This window comes from Neofelis nebulosa, chromosome 12, assembly GCF_028018385.1.
Source record: "Neofelis nebulosa isolate mNeoNeb1 chromosome 12, mNeoNeb1.pri, whole genome shotgun sequence".
In the NCBI taxonomy this organism is placed as follows: Eukaryota; Metazoa; Chordata; class Mammalia; order Carnivora; family Felidae; genus Neofelis; species Neofelis nebulosa.
The window spans coordinates 13574448-13596996 of NC_080793.1; the positions used below are offsets into that span (position 1 = coordinate 13574448).

The 22549-nt window shown below is 42.3% G+C and overlaps 1 protein-coding gene across 6 annotated transcripts in view; it reads left to right on the forward strand.

The window, feature by feature from the left end:
- The window catches only part of TTLL11 (tubulin tyrosine ligase like 11), a 238861-nt gene that overhangs the window by 29732 nt on the left and 186580 nt on the right, over positions 1 to 22549 (forward strand). For 5 of the 6 annotated variants that reach the window (XR_009251423.1, XM_058694269.1, XM_058694270.1 and 2 more), the window contains exon 2: positions 22295 to 22391. The exons of the other annotated variant lie outside the window; for it this stretch is intronic. Coding sequence is in view for 4 of the 5 variants with exons in the window: in XM_058694269.1 (XP_058550252.1) it covers positions 22295 to 22391 (97 nt within the window). In the remaining variant the exon portion in view is untranslated. The remainder of the gene's footprint in view (positions 1 to 22294; positions 22392 to 22549) is intronic. 6 annotated transcript variants of the gene reach the window in all.

A 22549-nucleotide genomic window follows, 5' to 3' on the forward strand; every position in this document is an offset into this window, starting at 1 on the left:
TAATTTATTATTTTATTATTATGACTCTCATGTTTTTTACCGCATGCCCAACACCTAGCTCAGTGTAGCGTGAATGATCTGGGAGCTTTGTTTTTCTCATCTGTAAAAATGGATGAACACGATCAATCCACAGGGGTTTTGGGAGGTTCAATGAAATAGTGAGTGTTGGAACAACTGGCATACAGTAGGCATCTGATAAATGTTAGTTCTTCCCTTCTGTTAGAAAACAAATTTCAGCTAAGTTAACTCAAAGATCTCTTTGACTTTATTCAACAGTTCATGAATCGGGTAGCATCCCATGTAGCAAATAGAAAGTAGCCCCAAGGAGCTGTACAAAATGAGAAGTTTGGCAGAAGGGGGCCGAAAAAAGAAATTTCTAGCAAAAAGTAGATTGTTTCAGGCAAGGTCACCTTCCTTTGGGGAAAGGCAGGGGTCTGTCAGGCAGATTACTTTATTAGTATGGATCAGGTAATTCCAGATTGACTGGTTAGAGATTACATTCCTGGAGAGGCTGAAAATCCATTTGGGGCCTGTTTCTTTTTTTAACACTTTTTGGAGAACCCACTTATGATTATTAGTGCTGAATGGAATAGATTATAACTGAGGCTTTAAGGCTGCTTGCTTGACACACTATTCTACAAAGTTTCTAATATTCTTGAAGATTGAGAATTTAGTCTACTTTTCTTTCCCCAAGTCCAAAGACTGTCTTCTGCAGGTTTTTTAACTTTGTTCTGGTGACCCACTTCAAAGTCTCTAATAATTGTACCTGACTTCCTGTGGATAGTGTATTACATTTTCTTTATTCAGTTTGATGCTGAGAATGAAAATGATATAATTGTAGACCGAACTTAATATTTTAAGAAGGTCATGGGTGGTAGAATGGGGTTCAAAGGTAGCTTTACAGACTGTCTTTTCCTGGAATTCTTAAAAAAATTTTTTTTAATGTTTATTTAGTTTTGAGAGAGAGAGAGAGAGAGAGAGACAGAGCGTGAGCTGGGGAGGGACAGAGACACACACACACAGAATCTGAAGCAGGCTCCGGGCTCTGACCTGTCGGCACAGAGCCTGACATGGGGCTTGAACCCACGAACTATGAGATTATGACCTGAGCCAAAGTCAGATGCTTAACCGACTGAGCCACCCAGGCACCCCTATGGAATTCTTTGGAAGAGAGTAGGAACATTGTCTTGTGACGATTTCTTCTCATCTTTTGTGAAATCCAGGTTGATATTAGCAGGTGAAGCAAATTCAGAATTTTATTTTCTTTCCTTCCCAGTTGGGACTAACTTGGAAACATGTGACTGCCATTCATATGTAAAGTATAGAAGAAGGACTTGCCATTAATGGGGCCCTTCCTCTCACACGTTGGCAAATAGAAGCTGTCCTAATAGGAGGGCGGGCGAGGGCCAGGGCCAAGGGCGACCAACTATCTCGGTTTGCCTGGGAACTGCCTGGGGCACTAGTCTTTCAGTTTTAAAACCAGAACCGTCCTGGGAAAACTGGGGTGAATTGGTGGGCTCTTTGTGGAATAGCTTGCTGTAGGAATTAAAGTAACAGGGAAGCAGGCATTAGCATGCTTTTCTGTTGTTTTAAGGGACACAGGAAACAAGAAGTTAAAACTGCTTTTAAAAAATTGTTTGTGAAAGTTTTTGAAAATTAGTTTCACTTCTAAAGCCACCAGACTAAATATAGAAGGAGTCATATAAATGCAATTGCTTTTGCACCATTTAGAAACTCAGTGACAGTCACCTGGAAACGAGTGGTATTGTGTTTTCTGTCTTTTCTGCACCTGAATGGCTACAGCTAGCCAATTTATGTGACCCATTTTCTAGCGGTAATCATTTTCACTGATATGTTGTGAATAGCTCATCTTTGAAATATTTTTTTTCTAGTTAAACACCAACACTAGAACTGATATTATCATTGATAAATTTTGAAAATAGGTCAGTTTTGAAAGAAGGGCCTTAACTCAACATGAATTGTATATTATCACTTATATCTCACAAGGTAAAATTTAAACTTATTTTTAATACGTATTTATGCCTATCTTATTCCCCAAAAGTATGTAAAGTGGCTTTCAAAAATACATACATTTTTATAAGTTTTTTGTTTTTAAGTTTAAGTTAAAAGTATCAGGGCAAAGGAACAATAAAAATGGTGTAATAAAATGAAATCAGAGAAAAGTTAGTATCTAGAAATGTGTGATCTAAAGATCTTGCACAGTTTTTATGATGGGACACAGATTTGGTTCTGGGCTTTCTGGTTACCAAGGAAACATTGGTGGCAAGTTGTTAAGTCATGGTGCTGTTAGGTCATGGTGCCAGCAGGTAAAATAAGATAGTGCAGTTTTTCCTTAGCTGTGAAGCCTGGGAGAAATTTCCCAGACGGCCTTCATAAAGGAGCCCCTGAGTGATTAGCGTCTGCTTCATCAATACAGTTTCAAGGTTTTGTGTGAGATAGCACCCCTCACTGTACTCTGAGGGCATAACAACCAAGTGCCAACAAGACATTACTACCTTTGATACAGTGGTCCTTCCTGGGGCTGTGCCTCAGTCTCCTGGCAAGTGTTTTAGCGTTTAGATTTCTAGGTCCCAACCCACCTCTACTAAATTGGCATCTCTGTCCTTTTGCAAAGCTCCTGGATGATCTTGATAGAGAATCACTTATTTAGAATTTTTTTAAAAAGCTATCGAAAGGAAATGCAAATGTCCAATAAACATTTGAAAACCATAATTCAATCTCACTGGTATTATCATGAGGATGCAAATTAAAACAATGATGAGCTACTAGTTCACATTGATTAGGTTGGCAAAAATATTTAGCAGTAGCCAGCCGCGTTGAAAATGTGCATACTCTGTGACCCAAACAGTTCGACTTCTGGAGAAGTTCTTGTCCATGTGTACAAAGAGATACAATGAGGATGTTTATTGCAGTGTTCTTTGTAATGAGGAAAAATTGGAAAGTACCTATATTCCATTAATGGTGGTATGCGTAAATCAATTTATGATGTGGGTTGAATTGTGTTCCCCCCCCCCCCCGCCAAAAGATATGTCTAAATCTTAACCAATATCTGTGAGTGGGACCTTATTTGGAAATAGAGTCTTTGCAGATGTAATTAAGTTAGGGATCTTGAGACAAGGTGATCCTGGATTAAGGGTGGGGCCTAAATCCAATGATGAGTGCCCTTATAAGAAACAAAAAGGAGAAGACGGAGACACACAGAAGTGAAGGCCATGTGAAGACAGAGGCAGGAGGGATTGAGATTGGAGTGATGCATCTTTAAATGTTTTTATTTATTTTTGAAAGAGGGAGAGAGACAGAGCAAAGGGAGACAGAAGCAGAAGCAGGCTCCAGGCTCCGAGCTGTGAGCACAGAGCCCGACACGGGGCTCAAACTCATGAACTGTGAGATCGTGACCTGAGCTGAAGTCGGATGCGTGACCGGCTGAGCCACCCAGGTGCCCCTGGAGTGATGCCTGGTTCATTCCTCACGTCATTAAACTAAGGAATGCCTGGGATTACTAGCATCCACCAGAAGCAAGAGAGAGGCACGGAATGGAATCTCTGTCAGATCTCTCAGTAGGAACCAGCCCTGTCAATGCAGTGATTTCAGGTTTCTGACATCCAGAACTGTGAGAAAATAAATTTCTGTTGTTCTAAGTCACCGAATTTGTGATCATTGGTTATGGCAGCCTTAGGAATCTAATAAAATGGATATCTTCCCCTCAAACCACAGGGATACCCAGAAGAGGGTTATGGAGTGCTCCCTCCACCAAGAGGGTGGACGCATGGAGCTAATAATCTTCCACAGTGCATCTGAAGCAGTTTTGTCTTGATTTGAGGCTAACAGAGCCCTTGGCGACCATGTGGTCCAAATCCTCCCATTTTAAAGATAGGATGCCCAGACAAGGGAAATGACGTACCTAAGACACTATTGCTAATAAGGGGCAAGCTTGGATTTGAACCAAGTCTGACTCCAGAGTCTATGTTCTTTTCACTTCATTTGTGGCACTGGCACCAGAATGCATCCTCTCTGATCAATATGGCAGCATGGACTGTAGGAAGGAGCTCAGATGGTGGAATCAGACAACTTGAGTTAGTCTTTGCTCTCCCATGCTCTGGCAGTGTGGCAAGCAAATGGTTCTTAACTTCTCTAACCCTTATATTCTTTCTTTTTCCTAACTGTTGTTCCCAGTGCACCTGTATCTCTGGATTGTAAGGCTCCAGTGACATAATATATGTGAAGAGGTCTTTATTAAACTGAAAATCACCGTACATTATAGTATTACCATCATCGTCTAATCTAGCCTCAGACCAGGAACGTGAAAACTCAGAAAGTGTGGTAGGCAGAATTTTAAGATGACCCCTAATAACCTTCCTCCATGTATAATCCTCATCCTTTGAGTGAGGGTGGGACCTGTGGATATGATGAACTGTCACTCCTGTGATTATGTTACATTAGATAGCAAAAGGAAGATTTCCCTGAGTGGGCCTGACCTAATCAGGTGAACCCCTTAAAAGTATTTTTCTCTGGCTAGGTTGCAGAAGAAGTCAGACAGATGTGCTTTGGCTAGTCTGGAAGAAAGCAAATGTCCACCTTTGTGAACTTCCCTCAGGGGTCACTATGGCAAAGAACTGTGGGCAGTCTCGAGTTGCTGGGTATGGTCCCTGGCCAATAGCTAGGAGGAAAATGAGGACCTCAGTCCTATCACTTCAGAGAGTTGAATTCTTCCACGCGGTGAACTGGAAGGTGACCCTGAGCCCAGATAAGACTTGCAACCCTAGCAATACTTGCATTTCAGCCTTGTGATAATCTGGGCAGAACACCCAGCCGTGCCATGGTGGATTGCTGACCTAAAGAGCTGCGAGCCAATAAATGGGCATCGTCTGAAGCCACTAGGTTTGTGTTATTTCTTTTGTGCAGCAATAGGAAACTAATACAGAGAGATTAGAAGGTTTTCCTTGGGTCATAGAGCCATTAAGTGCACCTGTCTGTACATCCCTCCAAGGAACGCTGAGCTTCTCTAAGGTTGTAGCTTTATCTGATTGATCTCTGGAGCCAGACTGGCTGGGTTTGTGCCCTCGCTCTGCCACTTATGAAGTCAAAAATTGAAGCAGTTACTTCTCTGTGCATCCAATTCTTCATCTGTAAAGTGGATATGATAATGTTACTTACCTCTAGGGTTGTTAACAGTGTTAAGTGATTTTATACATGTGAAGTACTTAGAACTGTGCTGGTCACATAGTAAATATTCGGCAAATTGTTATATCTCAGCACTCAGGCCATAGCTAGCAAATAATAGGCACTCATGAATGTTTGTTGAGTGGACGAATTAATTAATTTGGATTAGGATCTTGGTCTCCCGATTCTTAATCCTGTAGTATTTCTACTAATTGTTATTTGTAATAGAATACAGAGTTTTCCAAAGCTAATTTCACTGGCCCAATTTCTTCAGGATGCTCCAGAAAGGCACCAGGTTTATTAACACCATGAAAATACAGAGGTGTTTAAACTCATACCAGAGTGCTTAAAAACCTGCACTGTGTGGAAGCTGACTGAAAGCCGTGAGTGGGCTGGCTTGGTCTTCATAGACCATGTCAGCTGGTCGGGGTGACACGCTCTTAATACAATTGCCTAATTATCTGGTCATCAGGGAAATACCAGCTGTCATTGCCAACTGAGCTGGACCATCAATCAGTTTGTTCTGAGTTCATGATGTAAATTAAAAGGTATTGCTTAAATACTTAGTAGAGGAATAACAACCCTCATCTCAAGGAGCTAGTGAAGCAGCGGGCTTTGCTACAGCTATTGGCTGTGCTGAGCTGTGAATAATAATAAGATTTGGAACTTGGCAATATAGTTCAACATTATAAACAAAATGAGAGCCCCAAATTTGTTAAGGATGCCTGTACACTCTCACCTCCGCTCCCATCACATCTGCATTGTTTTTGCTGATAATTCCTTTCAAAATTCCAAACAGCAAGGTGGGTTCTAGCTGTGAACTAGACCACTGCTCTTGAACAGGCCCACATTGAAGGTGTACATTTCCTTTCCCACAGCTGCCTTCTTTACCTGCAGAGTGGTTATCAGAGCCTGGACTGGAGAAATAAATGACCAGCGCCTACACATGTCTGCTGTATGCCTGAGCAGTTTCACACCAAGATTTGTTTCGAGGCTTATAGGTTCTGGTTCCATTCAGTTCCCTTTCTGTTGCAAGACCCCACAGTCATGCTTTATTCCCTCCACACTGAACTGCATGGCACTCATTCCTCCAGCATCCGTGACTTGCCGCTCCCTCCCAGACACTGGGTGAGGCACCTGGAATACAGGCATAACTAAGATGATTTTCCTGCCTTGAAGAGACTTCTTATCATGTTCCCTCATGCTCCCCTGCCTTTGCACACAGGCGCTCCTCCAGCCTTGACTACCTTCATGCCTGCTGGGCTTGGCAAATTCCAGCTCGTCTTTCAAGTTTCTACCAAACCACATCTTTCCTTCAAGAAGATGAACTCATACCTGTTTCATGCTCCCATCGCCCTTTGACTCTCATCTGCTAGAGTGTTTGCCTCTTTGCATTGTGATTTATTTATAAGTTCACATTCTAAAGACAGAGACTGTGCCTTCTTCTCTGAATCCCCAGCGCTTGACATTGAGTTGATGCACATAATGTTTACTTGAATAAAAGGCTAACTTGGTGAAAGAGTGTAACTATTCCCATGTAAGGTGTGTAGGAGGGTAGAGGGAGGGATGGAGCCAGAGAATAAATGTAATTTTCTAATATCTCTTTTACCAGCAGGGGGAGAGATGTGTTTATAAATATCCCATCATGGAAGCCTTTAGGTTCTATGGTCTGAAAGGCCAAAGAGAGACTCAGGATCTTTCTCAAATTTATAAGAAGCCATTTTACTTCAAGTAAGAGTAGGTATGACCTTGATTAACTTGAATCATGCCATCTTATGGCAAGCTGATTTTTATTTTTTCCCGTGAGTACTGTCATTTCTTGTTCTTTTGGGGGAGAGGTTGAGGGGTGGTGATGGTTATTTTTTCATAGGTTCAGAGCTACAGGCAACAATATTCTGCGCTTTCTGAACACCTTTCAATGAAATACCGAGGTTGGAGAATTTAGTTATTTCTTCCTGGAACCCACTGTCTGGGACTGCTAGGGCCCTCTGACCTTGGCCATTTGCTTTTCTTTCTCAGTAACCACTCCAAAAACATACCTTTTCTTCAGTTCTCTCCTCTATGGCTTTCAAAGTTGCACCTCTTGCTTTGACTTTTCTCTATTCCCATTCCTATATTTCTAATCCCTTGTGGGATAGTTCCAATGAGATGTCCTGTTGTCCCCTCAAGCTCAGTACTTCTAAAAGTTAACTGTTTCTCTCCCAGACGTACTTCATTTCCATTCGCTCCATTCTGCTCGTGGCTCCAGTGAGCACTGAAATCAGGAAGTGAGGGTTAGGACAGGCAGAGGCACCCCAGCAGAAGATGTAGGTGCTCTGAGTCAGAGTGCTTGGGCAGAGGCGATTCAGCACTCTGGAGAGCTCCCAGGTGGGTGCCGCTTCCCTTCCTCTGGGTCCTCCTCTGCTCCTTTCCCACACACACAGCCTTGGTATATAGTGTGTGTCACCAGAATTCTATGTTTGTTAAAGTAACCTCATTTACTTCTCCTAGGCTTGGTTCTTTGGGTGCTGAGGACTTAATGGGGTTGGGTTCTGTTCCTTGCTCTACCACTTACTGGATATATTACTAGAGACTAAGTTATTTAATTGCTCTGAGCCTCAGTTTCTTTATCTGTAAAACAGCATAGCAATATATCTACCTACTTGGTAATGTTGTTGTGAGGGTGAATTGAGGTAGCGCATGTAAACTACACAGCACATAATATAGACTCAATAAATAATAGTCACAGCTTTTAATTATAGAAGTTATTGGTACAATAGTATTAATTCTTAACAATATGCAGTGAGATAGCTTGAGGCTGTCATGGCAGTGGGATGTCTTTGGGAGGTTATAGGCTGGTTTCAAGGGTCAGGAGGAGCACATGAATTCAGGGGGACAGAGCTCGTCCCTCTTTATCTAGGAAGTCCTCTGGGAAACCACTTCTTTGTTCCTTGGTTTCATCATTAACACAGCACTGGGTGCCTTAGAGTCAACACAAATCATAATCGGTTGTTGGAAAAGAAGAGCGGGCCCCCACAGATTTGCAGAACGGGAAAAACCCTGCATGTGCCAAGTGGAGAACAGACCCGAAGCGATCCAGTAATGCCCACAGCAGCTCAGAAAGTTAATGGCCACAGACAGTGGAAGACTGGGTCTCCAGGCTCTTGCACGCTTTGCACGTGTTTTTTGCTTCCTCTCATTGGACCCCTTTCCTTCTCCTGTCTGGGCAACTTGTCTGTCTCAAGAGTCAGCTCAAATGTCATCTACCTTTCTGAGCCTTGGTGGCCTCTTCTGTGAAATGGGGGTATGACAGCTATTCATAAGCCACGTGGAGACTAACTGTCACCATGTGGGTGAAGAGCTCAGCTCGGAGGCAGGCATGTAGTAGATGCTTGGTAGGATGGTGGCAGCAGCATCCGGTGATCTGGTTGTGTGTCTGATTCAGCCGCTGTGCTTTGAGCTCTTTGAAGGTAACAGTCTTTTATTCATCTTCCTGTTTTTACCTCTCCAGCTTTAGTCTCCACCACTAACACTTTGTCCCATATGCGGAACTTCTCAGCATTCCCAGAGCATACCACCTGGCTCAAAGACACAACGTGCTTGTGTGTTGAATGAATGAATTGATGTTCTGGCTAAACCATGGCTCCTTTAGACACCAGCTTTCTAGTGGAGTTGCCATTGTGGAAAGTCCTGAAAGGGCCTGGGTATCTGGTTAACTGGGGATGAGCTGCCTGTATGAGATGTCGGGAGTGACTTCAGGAAAAGTTGTTTGATAATCCTGGCTGGGAGGAAAGTGCGCTGAAATGGAAACCTGATTTGCCTTGTTTCCATTTCAGTTAATAAACACAACTAAAGTTTTGGTGTGGACGTCTTTGAGGTGATTTGAGGACTAATGGTGAATTGATGTAATTTACACCCAGTGAGAGAGTAGAGAGCAGGGAGATTGCTGTGGATAGTATAGGGGAGCAAACCTACATTTCTCTCTTCCCTTCTAGTTTCTTGGCTGAGACACCCCCTGCAATAAATGAGAGATTAACAGGGCCAAACAAATTTGTGTTAATTTTGTACCTACGGGGACCCCAAAGAGATGAGCCCCAAAGAAGTAACCAAATAGAAAAAAAAATTCATACTTTTTTGACAAGGAAACGATGAATTTGGGAAGTACTGACAAGATGAAGTTTGAGCCTGAGGTAGTACATTAGAGGGGAAGTAACAAGGTTTGTGTACATGGTCTTCTGGGCTCCATATTCTCTCTCCCTGGTGATAAGGATTTCACCTTTCCTCTTGATATATAGAGAGGACACCTTTCACATGGGAGATTTGTTTCCTGCTTTAAGGGAAACAAAGGATGGTCAGAACATCCTTCTTGTGTTGGCTGTTTCATAGGTAACTTTAATTCAAAGTAATATGCCAGAATGGCGCATTTTGGGGCAGCCTGCCCCGAACCCCATCAATAATTTTGCAGGGCATAGTGGAGGTAATTTGTAATTTATAATTGATATTGGAACCCTTTTCCACAGGCTGAATTATAATGGAATGGAGTAAGAGTCATTTGATGTGGGCATTTTGTTGTTTCCATCACCCTTATGAATTACAAAGTGGAAAAAGAATATACTGTTAAATTGGTGTCCAGTCTTTTCAGAGTGATTTGCTAAATAAGCTGGAATTTTAATTAAAACTGCAAGCCAAGAGGTAAATCACTTTAAAAGTTTGTGAAGTTTTTCTTTTTCTTTTGGTTAGTATAATTACTACTAATAAAGATTCCTTATGGGTAGGAAATTGGACACCAGAATAAATAACTGGAGGAGATTGCTATGGGACACAAATTATGAGAGGGGCAAGGTTCTCTTCCCCTCCTGCTAACATGGGCCTTTTTCTAGTTCAATTGTTTGGTAACGGTTCTGATCTCATTAAAAGTATTGTGATCAGAAGCAGAAGCAAGGTGGACGACAGGCCTCACTGTGGCTTTTCCAGCTTTAATTCGTATGAGTCAATTATAATGAATGGATTTAATAAAAAATACGGCATGCTTTGGTGATTAACTCAGTGAACAATAAATGGTGTGCTTACCCAGAGTATCATATTTGCAATAATGAAGAAGTGAACAGGAAAAGGAAACTTCATAGATCACAAGAATTGCTACTTTCCAGCAAAAGGTTGTTAATTACTTATCCTTTTGCTATATTTATTGGCTCTATTAGAGGATGAGTAATTATTGTCTTCCTGGGAAACCCATTGGAGCCAGACAGCGTCTTCATTAAATCGGAAGGCTCCTCAGAGTGCTAGTTATCCCTGTGGGATCCTCTCCCTTCAGAGTCTCCAATGACCAGGGATCTGGAGGAGGTGAAAGGGGAATGTCAGCCCATGGGCATGAGAGAAGGGGCTTCTTTAAAGTGCACTGGCTATTAGAGTAGTTCTTGCACATGAAATTGGTGATGTGCCCTTACTCCTCTGTGCCTTCCCCACCCCTACTCCCAATGTATTCTTTCTCTGCTTGCCTCATTGCCACTCTACCCTGTCCTAGCCTTGGCCGGGTTCTTCATGGGTCTGGCTGCCCTCAGTCTCGCTCTACCTCCCCTCCATTCTCCATTCTAGCCAGATCTGGCATAACCCTGCTGGAGCACTTCCTTCGGCTGTCCTCCCCCTGCAGAATCAAAGTCAAGCTCATCAGCTTGCCCTGTGAGCCCTTCATGACTTGTCTGGGCCACGGAGACCTCTCCAGCTTTGTCTCCCCTACCTACCCTGGACTCCAGGCATGTGGAACTTCTTGTGCCCTCCAGAATCCCCGCACACACGCTGCCTTCTGCCTGATTTCTCTTTCTCTTCATCTCGGTGTGGCAAACATCTATTTCCCATCCAGCTCAAATGGTCCCTCTTTCCTTCTCTGGAGCAGAAACAATTACTGCTCCTGGGCTCTCACACATAGATAGTGCATCTGCCTCTACCCGAGGCTGGCTTATACATCCCTGGAGCTATGTTTGATTCACTACTGTTTTTCAAGAGGTGGATTTGTTGAGGGCCAGCTTCTGCCTTCTCTGCCAGGGAAGATGTCTGGGGACTTTTGCAGTCTGCCTCATTCACCATGGGACTTCATTGGGTGAAGAACAATCCAGGATACTTGCTGTCCATATTCTATGATTGGACTAGTTTAGCTCCTACTATGTGCCAGGCTATTCATAAACATTCTTTCAGGTACGTGGTTGTTTTTAATCTTCACAACACCCTCTGTGATGGAAGCTTTGCTAGTCCTCTTTCTCAGGTGTTGAAACCAAAGGCCTTAGAGATTGGCAGGGCTGAGATTTGAACTCAGGTTGTGGAAGTCTAGTTAAGGAGACTTTGTGCAAGTACAGACTTTCCCCAGAGGTTAGACACATACCCAGGAAGACCTACATGGCTTCAAATACCCTGAATATACCTTGTGCACCTTTAACCTTAGGCTGGTCCTAGAAGATAACACCCATCCACCATCCCCTCTAGGTGATATCTCACCAGCCAATAGGTATGAGGTGAAGGATGATGGAAAAGCATGGAAGAGAAAAAACAAAACAGTATTTTTTTGAAGACCTACTGTGTATTTGGTATTGTGTGTGAGGCACAGTGCTAGGTGGCTCAGACATATTATTAGACCATCTACTAACCCAACTGCATTGTCATTCTTGTTCCTGCTGAGGAAACAGGTTTAGAATTGCCCCATGTGTGGGCTTTCCTCCCAGCCCCATCCAAAGATGCTGTGATCAGGAAGCTGGCCAGTCCCTCCCCAGCATGGGGAGGCCTTTTCTCCTTAGCTTTATTTTCCCAGGTAGGAGGGAGCCTGGAATCTCCCTGAAGGCAGTTGGGTGGTTGGCACTTCTCATCTTTGTGGGAGGATAGTGATGCCATTAGCTGAGATGTGAGCAAGAGAGGAGTGAGCTAGCTAGCTTCCTTCTCTCAGGCTTAAAAGGGGCTCTCCTTCTTTTGATATGCTCAGATTTGGCAGATACAGCCATGTTCCATGTGGTCACACCCTTCAGGATTTGATGGATTTCCACCAGTTTTTTGTTTTGTTTTGTTTGTTTTGTTTTGTTTTGGTATGCTTGCTTTCTTGATTGAAGAAAAGAGTACTAAGTTTTTTGTTCATTCTTGAAGGGCAATTGCTCAGTCCTTTCCATGTCTTAACTGGTCTTCTCTGGACTTTTCTGTGCTATGCTCTTCCTTGAAGTGTTAACCACACTCATTTTTTTTTGCATAGATATATGTGCTCATTTCCCCCCATAGGTTAACACAGCTACCCATCCATTCAGCTTAGTGGAATCAAAAGAGCACAGTCTTTGGACAAATTCTGGGTTTGCCACTTATTAGGAAAAGAATTACATTTTTTCATGTGTGAAGTGGAGGCATATATATAAGATGCCTGGCACACAATTAAGTGTTTAATAAATAAGTCTTAAATTCCTTCATTCTCGAAGACACTGTTATAAACCTGGAATGGTGTATTCATTATCTATTACTGTGTAACAAATTTCCCCAAAGCTTAGCAGCTTTAAACATCACACATTTATTATTCACACACTTTCTGGGGATTAGGAATCTGAGAGTGACTTAGCTGGGGTTCTGGCTCAGGGTCTCTCATGAAGCTGCAGTCTCTGAGGACTTGACTGAGGCCGAAGTATCCACTTCCAAGTTCATTCACATGGCTGATGGCAGGAGGCTTTGATTTCTTTTTTTTTTTTTTTTAATTTTTTTTTTCAACATTTTTTATTTATTTTTGGGACAGAGAGAGACAGAGCATGAATGGGGGAGGGGCAGAGAGAGAGGGAGACACAGAATCGGAAACAGGCTCCAGGCTCCGAGCCATCAGCCCAGAGCCTGACGCGGGGCTCGAACTCACGGACCGCGAGATCGTGACCTGGCTGAAGTCGGACGCTTAACCGACTGCGCCACCCAGGCGAGGAGGCTTTGATTTCTTACCACTCCCTAGACCTTTCCAAAGTGAGTGGTGGTGATGATGATGATTATGATGATGATGAGAGACAGAGATGGGAGCCAGGCAGCCAGGGGCACACACGTGCGCGTGCGCGTGCGCGCGCGCGCGCGCGCGCACACACACACACACACACACACACACACAGCATGCACAAGACAGAAGCCACTGTCTCTTTATAAGGATATCCTAATAATGGAAGTGACATCCCATCACTTCTGCTGTAGATATTGGTTACACTGACCAAGGCTGTGACAGTTGTGGGAGAAGACTACACAAGGGTATGAATTCCAGGAGGCAGGGATAATTGGAGACTATTATAAAGGCTGCCTACCACAGATGGGTAGGTCGAGAAGAGGGTAGAAAGAAAGGAATGTCTCTACCCTGAAGCATTCTGTCTGATGGGGAGGCAATCATGTAAACATAAATACCCTACAAGGCAGTGGCTGTACTATAGGCATCAACAGAGTGCAGAGGGAACATTGGTGAGGAATCTATTAACTCTGCCTGGGGGCATCGTCAAGGGTTTCCCAAGTGCAGGTACACTGTGGTGTTCGTGTTCAAGAGCTGTCCTAATGATGCTTGATTTCTGGTTGGCATCTTTTTTAATTGAAGTTACTCATTGAGGTGATCTCCTTGGACACTAAAAATAATAACCTACCCTATATAACAGCAATCTGCTGTTTACAAAGTGCTTTCCCATGCATTACCTCAGTCCACAGAACCACCCTAGGAGGTGGACGGATTTTATTGCTGTTGTTTTCCTCCCTAGCAGATGAGCTGTAGGGGCGCAAGGTCAGTGTGTCACAGTTGGGGTGGGGTGTGGTGGGTTGAGGCTTGAGCCAGGGTCTTCCTTGTCCAAGCGCGCTGTTCTGGCTCATACCCCTTCCCTTGTGTTTTTTCAGAGTGCTTTGGGCCTCTCATTTTAAAGCAGTAATTTGGGTCATTTCCCCCTGTAGAAGCATTGCACATGTGCTTGCCCATATCAAAGCTTATTTGCCACTTTTATGCCCAATCACTTGAAAGATTTTCTTTCATGAAGAAGCTTTATGAAGAAAATCATTCACAAAGTACAGAAATGTGAATTGTGCTTTTATCAGCATTCACTGTGAAACTTCATTTTGTGAAACTCCCCAGGGGGTTTGAACTTGCTCTTTGGACTATTTATTAGAAGAGGGACCGGAACCTCAATTCCTTAAGCACAAACATGCTTAAAGGACATTTAATGGTTTCAGTTCTTGTTGGAGCCTGGCTGTTTTGCAAGTTTGTTTTAGTCCTTCTGGGTAAGAGGGAAAAGGATTTGGGGACCACACAGGTGTATACACTGAGGGAGAATCCTCCTTTGTGGCAAAGATGGTGGCATATGGGGTGAGGGTATGCTTGTTACTATAGCTCGTGTGTGACCAATAAATGCCACCATAGCAACAGATCAACCTCAGTTGTGTGTAATGGTATGTGCATGGGTCTTGGAAGCAGGCACACCTGGATTTGATCCTGACTCTGTCCTCAGTGCTCTTGGGAGAGTCATCTAATCTCTCAAAGCTTTGGTTTCTTCATCTATAAATAGGATTATTTGTAGCACCTTTCTCTTAAGGTGGTTGTGGGGATTAAATGAGATAATCTGTGTATGAAACACATACACATAGTAGTAAGAATTAAATAAATATTAACCTTAATAGTGACAGTGACGACGATGGTAACAGTGTATTTGGGTAGCTGCTATTCATAAGTTCCTTTATTTATGTATTCATTCATGAAACATACTACAGATGTGCTAATAGTGCTGTCTGTGAACAACCAGAGGCTTCAGGGAGTCTTTGGATCTTTTCAAGTCATATGTGCATATATGCATATTTTATGCATGTGTGTGCTTTTCTGATGAGAATCCCCAAGTGATTCTTGACCCCAAAAAGGTTATGAACAAACAAAAAGTTATAAACAAAGACTTGGTGTCAGGGATCCACAAATGATAAGACTGTTTTCATCTTCAAAGAGTTCACAGAGTGGCAAGGTGGGCAGACTTACAGATGGGATGTTGCAAATGTCCTGTGAGGGTGTAAGTGACAGGGGCCATGTAGAAGCCAGGGTTTGTGAGACAACTTCATGGAAGGAAGGAGTGGATGGTCAAGCCAAGTTAGAAGATCCCAGACAGAAGGAATAACACCTGGAAACCAGGCCACAAAACAGTAAACCGCTATATACTTATATGTCACAAGTAGTCGGGCAGTGACCTTACAAGTGCCCAGGGTGTCCGTGGCCCAACTTGAGGCAAGCAGGTTAGCAGAGAGGAGTTTGGCAAGAGTCTTTTGGGCCATGCTTGGAGTTTATACTTAATCCTGTGGTTCATGGGAAGGCATTGAAGAGTCATAAGCAAAGGAGTGACATGGTCAGAGTTGTGCTTTTAAAGAAACACCCCTCTGTGTATGGGGTGGATTAGAGGAAGAGACTGTGGCAGACAGCGGACCTCATCCCAGTGGGAGATGAGTTCCCGAAGTTAGGCAGTAGCATTGAGGATTAAGAAAGGGGAGAAAATTTAAAAATAAATTAGGACATAAACCAGACTTGCTGACCAGTTGGGTATTGGGGAGGGAGGGGTGACCTGGGTGATTGTCTGGATTACAGCTTCTAATGTTCCTGTGGGCCTGTGACCAATTGGACACCTGGTTGGTCATCCTTGGAGACCTGAGAAGTATGTCAGATTGTTCCCGGTCCTAGGAATGCATGGCGTTCTGAGGGAATTAGGGGTTACATGTGAAGTACGCAAGAGTGCAGACAGTGATGGGCACAGTATGTGCTGAGGGGACCAGGAAGGTGATCCCCAGGCTGAAGTGGTCCTGGAGCTCTCCATTGTCATCATATCCAACAGGCAGTTGTTAGTTTCCAACCTCTGAGTTTGACCTCTCAGCCACGTTCACACTGGTCACCATTCTCTTTGTCTTAAAACACTCTCCTCCCTGGCCTTTTTCAGCCCATGCTCTCTGTCTCTCTGGGACCTCTCAGTGGCTTCTGCTCGGTGGGTTCATCTTTCGGCATGACCTACTGTTTCTGTGATCCGGCTGGGGGGCAGCCCTACCCCGTGTGCATCTGCCGAGGTCTTCAGGATCATCTCACACTGCTTTCCTCAGGTCCTCTGTGCCCCAGCCACCTTGATCTGCCTTTAGGCTTTCCAGTGGGCCATGGTCAGTCTGATCTCTGGGCTGGAATGCTCTTCTTTCCTCACTTACCTGTTCTTTACAGTCTCCACTCAAATAGCCTTGTCTTAGGAATAGGGCGACCACTCAGTTTGCTGTTCAAACCAGGATACATTTGAAAGTGAAGAAGAGTTCTATTAATATTAACCCGAGGACAGCAGATGTAAACTGGAACTGTCCTTGGCGAATGAACACACGGTCACCCTACTCAGAGTGGCCCTCTTTGACTTCCCAGATGCATTTGGGTCTCCCTGTGCTCTCATTGCTCTCTGGACCTCAGTTCACAGTTCTTACCATGATTTGGTTTGCAGTGATACATTGGAGTGACTGACTCAACTCTTTCTCCCCCATGGACTATACGCTTCATGAAAGCAGACATGTCCCTATGTGTCTTTGCCACTTGAGGCACATTGTGCTGCATAATAAGTTCTTAACGCTTAATAAGTGAATAAATCAATGATCACCTCAGATTTTTTTATTGTGGTGTGGAATGTACAAAGCATTTTCACACCCATTATCTTGTTTCATTCCTATTGCACTTTGACACGTTTTCTTGTCTCAGTCTACGGAGGATACAAATGTTTTGGTTGCTTAAGATCTCATACCAAGTGACAGAAACAAGTCTGAAACTCTCAGGTCTTCTGACCCCAAATCCAGTCCTTTTTCCAAAAGGGTTTGAAGAAGAGAAAAGAAAAAGATGACTCCCAGATTTAGAACGTAGGTAACTGGGAGGATGGTGCTGACCTTGAGAAGAATGGGGAGTGGGGGAATTGAGAAACAAGGGCCAATTCAAACTGCCCCATGAAAAGCCACATAGCATTCCAGGCTATAGAGAGCTCAGAGTAGAGCCACAAATGGCCCCTTACCCTCAGGGGGCATAAGGAGACAGTTTTTTTTTTATTGTTATTTTATTGTGGTGGAATGTACCCAACAAAATTTATCTTAACCATTTTTAAGTGTACAGTTCAGTAGCATTAAATACATTTACACTGTTGTGCAACTATCAACTCTAGAACATTTTTCATCTCCCCAAACTGAAGTTCTGTACCCATTAAACAAATAATACTCCATTTTCCCCTCTCCCTAGCCCTTAGAAACCACTGTTTTACTTTCTGTCTCTCTGAATTTGACTACTCTAACTACCTCATGTAAGTGGTTTATTTCACTTGGCATAATGTCTTCAGGGTTTCATCCATGTTGTACCAGGTGCCAAAATTTCATTCCTTCTTAAGCTGAGTAATTTTACAGTGTATGAATGTATTCTATTTTGTTTATCGGTTGATAGACAGTTGATGGACACATGGACCATTTCCACCTTGGCTACTTTGAATAATGCTGAACGTTTGTATATCAATATCTGTTCAAGTACCCGAATTCAGTTCTTTTGGGTAAATACTCAGAAGTAGAATTGCTGGATCATGTGACAGTTTCATTTTCCACAGCAGGTTTTTACATTCCCAGTGCCTAAGGGTTCCAATTTCTCTACATCCTTATCAGCACTTATTTCCTTTTTATTATTTTTTATGCAGCCATCCTGATGAGTGTGAAGTTGTATCTCATTGTGGTTTTGATTTGCATTTTCCTAATGATTAGTGATGTTGAGCATCTTTTCATGTGCTTATTCGCCATCTGTATGTCTTCTTTGGAGAAACGACTATTCAAGTCCTTTTCCCACTTTTTAATTGTTTTTGTTGTTCTTAGGTTGTAAAAGTTTCAAAACATATTCTTATATATGTATTTAAAATATGTTTAAATATATTCAGATACATATCTGATACATGCCTTATCGGATACATGACTTTCAAATATTTTCCCCTATTCCATGGGCCGTCCTTTCATTCTGTGGACAAGTGTCCTTTGATGCAAAAACGTTTTAATTTCAACAAAGTTCAATTTATTTATTTTTCTTTTGTTACCTATGCTTTAGTGTCATATCTAAGAAATCCTTATCAAATTAAATATCATAAAGCTTATTCCCTATATTTTCTTGTAAGAGTTTTATGGTTTTAGCTCTTATGATTAGGTCTTTGACCCATTTTGAGTGATTTCTTTTTATGGTGTAAGGTAAGGGTCCAACTTCATTCTTTATGCATGTGGATATCCAGTTTTCCCAGCACCAGCTGTTGAACAGAATGTCCTTTCCCCACCAAATAGTCTTGTCATCCTTGTCAAAAATAATTTGACCATATATATCAGGGTTGATTTCTGGGTTCTGTATCCTGTCCCCTTAGTCTATATGTTTGTCTTTATGCCAGTACCATACTGGTTTTTACTTTGGTTTTTTGGTTCACTACAAAATTGAGCAGAAGGAACAGAGGTTTCACATATGTTCACTGATCCTACATATGCATAGCCTCCCCAGCTATCAAAATCTCATGCCAGAATGGTACATTTGTTGCAACTGATGGACATACATTGGCACATTATCACCAAAAGTCCATAGTTTATAGTAAAGCTTATTACTCTTGGTGGTGTACATTCTGTGGGTTTGGACAATGAATCATGATATGTATCCACTATTATGGTATTACGTGGAGTAGTATCACTACCCTAAAAATCCTCTGTGCTCCACCTGTTCATGCCTTCCTCCCTCCTAATCCACGCAACCACTGATCTTTTTACTGGCTCTGTAGTTTTGGCTTTTTCAGAATGTCATATACTTGGAATCATACAGCAGTTAGCCTTTTCAAATGGGCATCATTCACTTAGAAATATGCATTTGAGATCCCTCCATGTCTTTTCTTGGCTTAATAGGTCATTTTCTTTTTTTTAGCACTGAATAATATTCCATTATCTGGATGCACCACAGTTTATCTAACCCATTTACCTACTGAAGGACATCTTGGTTGCTTCCAAGGTTTGGCAATTATTAATAAAACTGCTATAAACATTCATGTGTAGATTTTTTTCCTGGACATAATTTTTCAATTCATTTGGGTAAATGCCAAGGAGCATAATTACTGAATCATATGTAAGAGTATGTTTACTTTTTTAAGAAACTGTAAAATCTCTTCCAAGTAGCTGTATCAATTTTGCATTCCCATCAGTAATGAGTGAGAGTTCCCATTGCCCCACATCCTTGCCAGCATTTGGTGTTGTCAGTATTTTGGATTTTGGCCATTCTAATAGGTGTACAGTGGTATCTTACTGTATCTCATTGTTTTATGTGCTGTTTTGATATCTATAGCTTTGTTGTTAAGTTTTGGCGTCAGGAATTGTGATACATCCAACACGTTCTTCCTTCTTAAGATTGTTTTGGTTATTTGGGGTCCCTTGAGATTCCACATGAATTTTATGATAGATTGTGCTATTTCTGCAAGGGAAAAAAAGTCATTTGGGTTTTGGTAGAGATCGCATTGAATTTGTACATTGCTTTGGGTAGTATTGACAATATAAAGTCTTAACAATATAAAGTCTTCTAATTCATGAACATGGGATGTCTTTCTACTTATGTATTTCTTCTTTAATTTCTTTCAGCAACATTTTGTAGTGTTTGGCATACAAGGCTTTGCCTCCTTGGTTAAGCTAATTCCTAAGTATTTTATTCTTTTTGATGCTATTATAAATGTAATTGTTTTCTTAATTTTCTTTTTGGATCACTCATGGTTAATATATAGAAAAAATGGATTTTTGTGTATTGATTTTGTATCCTTCAACTTTGCTGAATTCATCTATTATTTCTCTGTGTGTGTGTGTGTGTGTGTGTGTGTGTGTATAATCTTTAGGGTTTTCTACATAGAAGATCATGTCATCTGCAAAAAGATCATTTTACTTCTTCCTTTCTAATTTGGATGCTTCATTTCTTCTTCTTGCCTTTTGCTCTGGCTAGAACTTGTGATACTATGTTGAATAGAAGTGGCAAAAGTGGGCATCCTTGTCTCATTCCTGATCTTAGAGAAAAAGCTTTCAGTCTTTCAACACTGAGTATGATGTAAGCTGTGTAAGTAGTTTTTAAAAAGATCTTAAAAAGAGGTGGGATTTTGAAAGTCCTGGGACCTATTTAAAATTGAGTTCCTCTGTGTTCTCAGCACCTAGAACAATGTCTGGCACATAGTCATTGTTGAATGAATGGATTAAAAAAAACACAGTTTCTCAAAACTGAATGAGCTAAAGGCATTGCTGCAAGGAGTGTTGATTTGGGATTCATGAGGTTGGCAAGGATTGAAGGGTGACTGTCAAGGTGATAAGGAGTCATGGGCTGTCGGCTGACATGGAGCAGGTGTCAGTCCCACATTGCAGGCAGCACAGCCACTTGGATCTTAGTAAACTTTGCTTGGATAGTTTGCTTTTTCGAGAAACTCCCCTGGTTAAGTTATTTTCCCCTTCTCTCTGTTAGCACTTAACAGCTGGAAGAAAATAACATATGTTGCATCTTTTTGTATTTATGACTACTGAATTAATAACTTCAGTCCATTGGATGCAATGAAAACAAGCAAAATGCTATAAATTATAGATGAAAGTTGTTCATGCTAATAGAGTGTGTAACATATGCCTTACTTTGGCACAGCTTTGAAATTATGTGAATGATTTAAAGGGCTTGAGTCTGTTTGCCTTCATTTTAATTTGGAATAGTTGGAAAACATCAAGCCACCACCATTTCATTGGTGATGCTATGTTCTCCCATTGGAACCTAACTCTCTTAACTTGGAGCAGATAAAAACCCTGATTAGCTATAGTCTTACGATGGGAAAATCAAGTGTTGCATTTAACGTGTTGGCATCTCTCTTTATCTGGACCTTTAATAAGCATGAATTGACATGTCCTCACTTTTTTCCCTTTTTAACAAGGGTCATCTGAGTTACAGATTTTAAAAATGAATTCTGTAAATGTAGAACTTGTTGATAACTTTGAGAGGCAGCAGGATGTAGTGGAAAGAGCAGGCCTTTCTGTCTCACTGCGGGATTTCTGGCTGCTAATTAGGAAACCCTATAGCGTGTGCAAAGAAGGGATAGATTCAAGGATACAAGGCTGTCTTACAGGATCCAAGGACAGGGGAGACAGCCAGGTTGAGGAGGGTCTGCACCTAGGATCTAGAAGCCCTGGGAGCTAAGGTCAGTCAGTCTGTCACTAGGACCACATGGCCTTACCTTCACTTTTCTCTCTGCACCTGCTCCTTTCTTCTCTCTCAGCAGCCTGGCTGCCTTTGCTTCTTTGTGCTCACAGCTAAGCACAGCTGCCCGGCTCCGGCTTTTTATCTTTTCCAGTTCGAGGGCCAGCAGGGGTGGCTGCCTGGCATGTCTGATTTCCAAATTCCTGGAAGAGAGAATCTGGTTATCTCACCTTGAATCAGACGACCATTCCTGGGTTTGTTCATTTATTCATTCAAAAAGTCTTTATTGAAGTCTTTATTGAGGCACTGGGGGATACATCCTGTCTTCACAGACTGTGTGTGTGTGTGTGTGTGTGTGTGTGTGTGTGTGTGATTGACACATGGGGGAGAACAGGGAGAGAGAATGAGTGAGAGAGCACAAGCAAGAGAGTACAAGCTCATTTTGGGGGGGGGGGCGGGGATTGACTTGAGAGTTGCAATTTTCAGAGAAAGAGAAGTATGGCGTGGGATTCAGATAGACCTGGATTCAAATCCTGATTCCTCTCCTTCCCAGCCCTATGTTACATTAGGCATATTCGATACCTTTCTCATCCTCCATTTTCTCACCAGTAAAATAGGAATCATTCTTTCTAGGGTAGTTACGAGGATCAAAATGAAAGGGTACTTGTAAAACCATGAGTACTGTATCTGCCACATAGAATCAGAACTCCACCCCTCACTGGGTGTGACCTCCAGCAAGTTCCTTAACCTGTCTGAAACCATTTCTTCACTTATAAAATGAGAAAGGATATCATTTACTTCACGTGCTAAGTTGAGGATTAAATCATGTGATATGTCCAGGTCCCGGGAATGTGTACGTAATAGACACTCACGATAGTAGCTGCTCCTCTAGTTCTCGTTAATAGTCACTTTTTTCCCCCCTCTGTCTTCTAGTTCCCATTTGGCCGACGCTTGCCTTGTGACATCTACTGGCATGGAGTTTCATTTCATGACAATGACATATTCTCCGGCCAAGTGAACAAGTTTCCAGGTATCTGCTGTTATTGTTGACGTTGAAAATTGTTTCTAGGCTGAGCGTCAGGGTGCCCCTCTTCTACAAGAACATGACAGCATTTTGAGCTCAAACTCAAGGACTCCTAATTGGGACTCGTGGCCACACTGCCACAGTGCCCTTACCTCGGGAGGGAG